The 7,514-nt window shown below is 43.7% G+C and overlaps 1 protein-coding gene across 1 annotated transcript; it reads left to right on the plus strand.

Moving 5' to 3' along the window:
* Positions 1 to 57: 57 nt before the first annotated feature.
* HIGD2A (HIG1 hypoxia inducible domain family member 2A) lies at positions 58 to 3,186 on the plus strand. Its single transcript, XM_079966604.1, has 2 exons — positions 58 to 306; positions 2,163 to 3,186. The coding sequence occupies exons 1-2, from the start codon at positions 165 to 167 to the stop codon at positions 2,327 to 2,329; spliced, it is 309 nt and encodes a 102-aa protein (XP_079822730.1). The 5' UTR covers positions 58 to 164; the 3' UTR covers positions 2,330 to 3,186.
* Positions 3,187 to 7,514: the final 4,328 nt, after the last annotated feature.

A 7,514-nucleotide genomic window follows, 5' to 3' on the forward strand; every position in this document is an offset into this window, starting at 1 on the left:
GCTCGTATTGCAGTTCCGGCCCAGCCAAGAGCGCTATTGGGCTACGGTGAGCCGCGCGCTCCGCCTCGTTTGTACGGTAGCCGAAGTGGGTCAACGCATAACTTAGCGCGAAGCAGCCTGTCCGCCTTTCCCGTGGTGTGGCCTCCTCCGGCGCCTGTTCGACCATGGCTCAGAGCGCGCCGCCGCCCTTCGACCCCAACAACCCGCCCTTGATCGAGGGCTTCACGCCAACCGCCTACCGCCCGGAGGAGGGGTTCGGGGATAAGTTCCGGCGCAAGACCCGCGAGAATCCGCTCGTGCCCATCGGTGAGAGGGAGGCCAGGGACCCCGGAGGGAGGGAGGCAAATTAGGGCAGACCCTAGTTCAACAGGGAGAGCTTTTTCCTTGCAGGTCAAACGGGTTGGTGGGGTGCCGTCTGCTGTAGCCCAGGCCCCGCCAATTATGTCTTGAGTCAGCACCGGTCAAAGAAAAAAAGGGGTCAAATCCAGAAAGAGGGAAAGCAAAAGATGAGCAGGAGTTCCTGAGGATAGGAAGCTGATAGGAGTAAGGCTGCCATGCTTCTCTCCCCCAGCCCAGTGTGGCTTTGACACCAGCCAGACTTGACACACGGAAATGTTTCCTGCGAAACTTTCCTTGGTAGGGAGAGGGGTGGGGTAATCTCCACCAGCGAAATGTCCTGGTGTTGGGGGTATTCATCTAGGCCCAGAGACAGGGTGACAATTGGGAGTTGAAGAGGGAAAGATGGTGAACTTGATTAAAGGGTTTGGATCTCTTGCTTGGTCATGAAGCTCCTTGGATGACCTTGGGCCAGTCGCTGTCTTCTCTCAGCCCAATCTACCTCACAGGGTTGTTTTGGTTAAATGAGGAGGGGGAGAACATTGTACGCCACCTTGAACTCCTTGGAGGAAAAAGGTAGGCTATGAATGCAGTAAATAAACAAATAAAAAAGAATTAGAGTTGTGGCACAATTTTATTGTGTTATAAGCTTTCACGGAGTAGAACTCACTTCATCAGATGCATGGCGTGTGATCCTTGTACCTGACAATGGAGGATCACCTTTTTTGTCAGAGCTTTCCAAACTTTTCAAGTTGGTGACACACTTTATGGACATGCGTCATTTTGCAGCACAGTAATTAAGTTTTGGTTCATTTCGTGACACAGTAATTCAGTTTTACTAGCAAACCAGAGATTAAACTAACCCTTCCTGCCCCAGGAGGAGCAAGGGGAGCATTCATGCGACACATCTACACACTACAGCTGACACACTAATGTGTTGCAACACACAGTTTGGAAAGCTCTGCTCTCTGTGTCTGATGAAGTAGACCGCAGTAGCACACAAACAATTGTGTTACATTTAAGAGGTCACAAAGCTATGAACAGTAATCTAGATTTTGGGTTGTGTGGATTATGTTGAGGTGGGAGCTGTTGGAGGAGAAAACAAACAATGCAGCTACATAAGAACATGAATCATTCCTAAAATATAACTATAAATGAGCCTTTTACATATGTACTTTAAGGATGTATACAAACTCAATGAGAGGTGTGAGCCTGCAGTTTCATATGCTTTTGCTCTCATTTTGAAAATATATCTATCCATGTTCTACAAATAAAAAATATATTTTTATACTATACTACACTACACTACACTGAAATGTTTAAATGTTTCTTTGATTGTCCTTGAATCTTCCCACCACATTTGCCATCCTCTCCTGCCACACCAGTGTGGTGCGCCATATCCTTTGAGAACTACTGACCTAGAGGAAGGAATTGTGTTTAGTCAAGTGATTCTCAAACTGAAATTGTATTAAAAACCACTGTGTTAGGTGTATTCCTCAATCAGGTGAGCAGAGTAGTGAAGTTCCGTGCAGCATTGATTCCCACCCACACCTGCCCAGGGATATGTGGTCAGATATTTTCTCTTTGGGAAACAGTCTCCAAGAGAAGAAGGGCTTCCTCTTCCTAATATTGTCCATTTGTAGAATTCTTTACTATCTTTTTCTTGAGACCGGGGTTTCCCCCTGTGATGTTATTCACTATTTTACCAAGGAGGAAGTGAGATTGAAAGAAAATGTTTAGACTTACACCTCTTTGATGAAAACCTGACTTTCAGTTCACGGGGAAACATGGTCACATTTCCTTCTTTCTCTTGTCCTGCCCTTTAGGATGCCTTGGCACAGCAGGAGTTTTGGCCTATGGACTCATCTGCTTCAAGAAGGGAAATACCCTGCAGTCCCAGAGGATGATGCGGGCACGTGTTCTAGCCCAGGGCTTCACCGTCGCAGCCATATTGGTGGGTGTGGTGGTTACGGCAATGAAACCAAATAAGTGAACCTGCTACTGTTGTGCCGCCACGTGTGGCTATCCAATATCATACTGAATCTTTCTGCAATGGAGAGGGTGCTTTCCACACCTTGTGTGGTGATATTTTGTAGTGACCATCAGGTGCCAGATGGTTCCATTAAATATATATATACTCACACACACATACATAAAGCAGTGTTCACTTATTCAAGTAATTAAACCTTGACACTGGTATATAAGGATTTTTCTGAACTGATATTATTATGACAGGCAGCGAGCGTTTTGCACATGTTCAATTGACTCCCCAAGCGTCACTCTTGGAAATGACCATCCAAGTAGGACCAGAACCACTGCAAAGTGGTGCCACCCACCCTTAAGTCAGACAACCGCTCCAGAAGGATACCATCGTTGATTGTATTGAAAGCCACCAAGAGGCTGAGGAGAATTAACATGGGCACATTTTCCCTGTCTCTCTCCCAACAATTAGGGCAAGGCCACCCCCAAAGAAGATGTTATGGGGGTGGCCCTTGCTCTTGCCTCCCCACAAAGCGGCGCCACCATTTGCCTACGTCTTTATGTAGCCCTTACTCCCCTGCTAGAATGAGCCCAGGTGGGTTTTTAATCAGTCAGCCAGCAGAGAGTGGGGTGTTGCAAGCTTCCCTCTGTCCGCTAAAGGTGCAAAAAGGCCAGCTTCAAGAGGAGGCAGCATTCCAGCTGCTGTGGAGGAGGGCCAGATAAACAGCTCACCTCCTCCATTGATGGTGTCTGGCTGCTGCTACCCCCAAGAACAAGGTGTCCGTTCTCTCTTATATAGCCTTGTCGTAAAGCTGGTTTGGCTGACAAGGCCAATCAATATATTGGAGTAAAAGTTATTAGTAAAGCTAATTGGGACAAGTGTCTTTATTACCTTAAGGGCACTTTTGTGCTTCATAGAATCATAGAATCATAGAGTTGGAAGAGACCACAAGGGCCATCGAGTCCAACCCCCTGCCATGCAGGAAACACCATCAGAGCACTCCTGACATATGGTTGTCAAGCCTCTGCTTAAAGACCTCCAAAGAAGGAGACTCCACCACATACCTTGGCAGCAAATTCCACTGTCGAACAGCTCTTACTGTCAGGAAGCTTCAAAACACTTCGGAAATTGCTCACATTTATCACAAGGCCTGAGGGCTGGAAGGGATGAGCAGAACCTTTGAATAAGAGGGAAATTTACTTCTAGTTGTGGTTACTCTATCTGAAATATTCACATTCGAAGGTGGAGTAGATTACACCTCTTTGCGTCTTTGAACTGAAACAAAATTGTAAGCTTATTCTTTGTTCTCTTTTCCTTGCCAGCTGTTGGTATCTACATGCGCTCCTCTTGCACATGGTGGTTGTTTTATTATTGGTGCCAGCTTCTAGCCAACTGCTCTCAGTTCCTCATGCATTCAGTGTCCTGCTCCCACCCAACACACACACACACACACACACACACACAGGAGTTCTTACTTATGTGTAAGAAAAAGATCTTTATCCAGGTAATAGCAGAGGCTTAGCAGCAGACATAGAGCTCAAGAGTCATGATTCAGGAACAAGGCAAGACGTTCAGAACTGGACACAAGTGCTGAAAATGCCCCCAACAAGTTTCCATGACTTGGCCACCAAGCTTTTAAAGACAGGGCATGGTACACTCACTCGTGAGACTTGCTTGCCTTGTATGCATGTCCAGATTCCAAATGTGTACTCTGTTGAGGAGAGGGGAGTCTGCTCCCATCTGCAAAGATGGCACCTGTTTCTAGGCGACAAGACTGCACCTTCCTGTTCAGTTGCTGCCACCCCCTATTCTGCCTCCACTAAGGTTATCTGCTCTGCAGGAAGCTGGGGGGGGGGGAGCTCTGAAGTAACTGGCATTGGGGTGAAAAGGTGAGGTTTTCCAACCCAGGTTCCCACCACTGAGCTTCCACCCACCCCCGTTTCTTCTTCCTCCTATATCAGGGCCTGCTAATCAAAACTCAGTCCCAACATTCAGGCTGATGACTTGAAAAGCCTGGGTATGGAAATGGATACATGACTTGGGCTGCAACCATCTACCCCCTTACCCTAGAGTAAGCCCCACTGAATTCAGTGGGACTTATTTTTGGGTAGATCTGTATAGAACTCTTGATTATGGTTTATGCTGCACGCTTTGTGAATAAGAAAAGGATGTAAACATGGCTGATGCAAATTGCTGGAAGATGGGTTATGTAAATAAAGCAATTGGGCATCTTGGGACACATGAAGTTTTGAAGACACATGAAGTGGAGTGAGTGGAAAAACTTTATTTCCAAAGCATTATTTCATAACAATGAGTTAAGTATAGTGATGGCTGTCCACTGAATGCATTTCATTTGCTCTGATATAACCATTAGTAAACTGGAACAGTCTGACTTATAAGACAAGCCATGTTAGGCAGATTCTTGGCAGCTTGCTCTGCTGAATAAGGCTGTTGATATATTATTAAGCTATTACAGGATTAACTTTTTTTTTCAGAAAAACCTCTTTGATTGTCCACTTATTGCACTGTAGAATCAAGTTTGTTTACATTTTCCGACTGGTAATTAAATGTAAGATTGAGGAAATCTGGTACGCAGAAGGAAGAGGTTTAGCCTAGTTGCCAGATCTGCTGAGGACAAATTATTCTATGAACAAATTCTTCATGCCAGTCGCTAAGGAAAAACAGATGCCACTAAAATAGATTGAAATGGGGCACTTTGCATTCAAGAGCTATATGGCCCAAATCATGTAGAAGATGCACTTCATTAGATGGGAAGTTTGATACTGGATGAAGAGACATCAGAGAAGAATATGCAGAATGCTATTCTCAGATTTTTGGGAGTAACTGGCTGCAACCTCTATTTTGTGTTGTATAAGCCCAGCAAATTGAATAGGTGCTGTGGAAATACTAGGGAAGCAAATAAGTTTTCAACAAAGAGACCTTCATAGAAAAGCTTTCCATTATTCTTTCTGCAACTACACCCAATATTTTGTTACTTGTTCTCAGTTTGTCATCACCCAAAGTAATAGTGCCAGCATGATTCTTTTACAGCTCAATCTGTTTTGAGAACTGGTCTTAATTGGACCTGGATTCTGTGGCAGCTGTTTCCTATACACTGGATTGAATTTTTAAAATTCAATTTAAAGCTATCAATACCCATTGAAGTTAAGACTCTCAGTAGAGCACTGTGTTTCCTCAGAAGTCCTGCTAAATACACAGTGGCCTACAGCAAGGATAGCGAACCTGTCATCCACCCGCCATTGGACTACAATTCAACCTCGTGATGGGTTGATGGGAGTTATAGTTGAGCAGATATCTGAAGGTCCACAGAGTATCTTTCAATTCCCTACCAACAGAGATGGGGAACTTGTTGCCCCTCTGATGCTGTTGGACTTTCAACTTCTTTAGCCCCAGTCAACATGGCCAGGAATGATGGGAATTGTAGTCCATCAACATCTAAAGGGCCACATGTTCCTCATCTAATATTTACATCTAATGGTATCTACTGGTATGTTATGGTGTACAAGATTGTATTGTGAGGTGTTAATGGCCAGCTGTAAACTCTAGTCTTGTGTAGATAAATAAGCAGATACTGACATAGCGAAAGCAGTTCCTGAGTCTAAAGGCATGAGCCACCAGCACAAAGTCAAAGAATTTGCCACCAAGTAACAACGCTGTATGCCCCTCTCACCCTTCTAGTTATGTTTGTATATTAATAAGTCCAAATCCTTTCACTGAAGCTGATCTTTATTTTGGCTTTACTATTTGCAGCCACAAAATAAGAACTCTGCAATAAACAATTGCAACTACAATGGGGCAGTGTTAGTTGATAGCTTTTAATGTTTAGCCTTAGCCCTGTTCCTCCTAGCTCCTCCGTCACAATGGCTGCTTGGACATTAAGAATTTTAGATTCTCCAGGAGACTGGGCTTCTCCTGAATTAGCAGAAAGGCAGAGGTATCAGAACTGTTAGCTTTTCCAACAAAATTTCAGGGTGCAAAGGTCAGAAGCAAGATGTCTGGGCAGAGTTGTCATCCGCCCCACCAGCAGTAATTCATTCTTGTCTTTTTAACAAACTAAGTGATGTTTAAAAATGAGAATTACTCCAACTTTATGAGAGAGATGCTCAGTGCCTTACAGAAGGAAATGTAGAACATAACTTATTTATGCCTAAGCCCAAAATATGCTTGGCTTATGTTGACAGGCAAACATTAAATGCAGTCTGTTGCTTTGCTGACTGTCAATGCAGAGTGCATAAGTTTAGTTTTATTTGCCAGTGGGGAAAGAAGAGGCATTTCCAAGAACACTTAAGACTAGCTACAACAAACTTGCTTGTAGTTAGCTGCTTTCTTAAAGTGCATTACAATTCTTTCTAGTGAAGTGCATGGATATAATTCTACCTGTCTCAGACAAATGTACAGGCAAGCAACTTTTCATCAAGGTAACAGAATTTACCTACCTGAAAAGATGAGTTAAAAGCTAATAAGCTTGAACCACCTTCTATTTCATAAGATTGGGGGTAATTAGAGTGTGCTAAAGAAGTGGATTTTAGCTTCTTGTTTCAGAGAACGTTTAAAATGAAAAAAGGAATTCAAATCTGCGTCTGTGAACATAGGAAAACTATGGCTCATTTAAAAACATTCTGTATTTACTGCTTAAGAAAAGTTTGCCCCATAAATGCCTTATAAACCAAGGCTAGAACTTTTTAATATAATACGGAGTAAGAAAGATCTATTATTAAGTGTGCCTCCCAAACATTGCTGACATAATTTCTTTTATAAGCTTCTTATGTGGAACTTGTCTAAGGAAGCAACACCATGAATGCTTACCTAAGAGTAACTGTCACTGGAGACAGTGGAACTTCCAACTAACCATGCCTAGTATCAGTCTCTACGTGTCTAAAAACTCCCAGTGCTGCTTTAGAGAAAAGTATTCAAAATGGTCATCTCCCTCCTATAACAGAGGATTGCAAGGCTTCAGCCTAGGGCCGAGTTGGGGAACCTGTGGCCTTCAAACTGGCCAATAATTAGCCCCAGCTAGCATGGTTGGTGTTCTGGTAGTCTGGTAGGTCTTGTAGTTCAATAACAACTCAAAGGGTCACATGCTCCCCAACTTTGGCCTAGGATATTAATTGCCCCAAATATTCTCCCCCATTATTTCAAAGAAGCATGGAAAGAAAGATTCTGTGACTCCTTAAAC

The sequence above is a fragment of the Podarcis cretensis genome (genome assembly GCF_951804945.1).
Source record: "Podarcis cretensis genome assembly, chromosome: 2".
NCBI classification, from domain to species: Eukaryota; Metazoa; Chordata; class Lepidosauria; order Squamata; family Lacertidae; genus Podarcis; species Podarcis cretensis.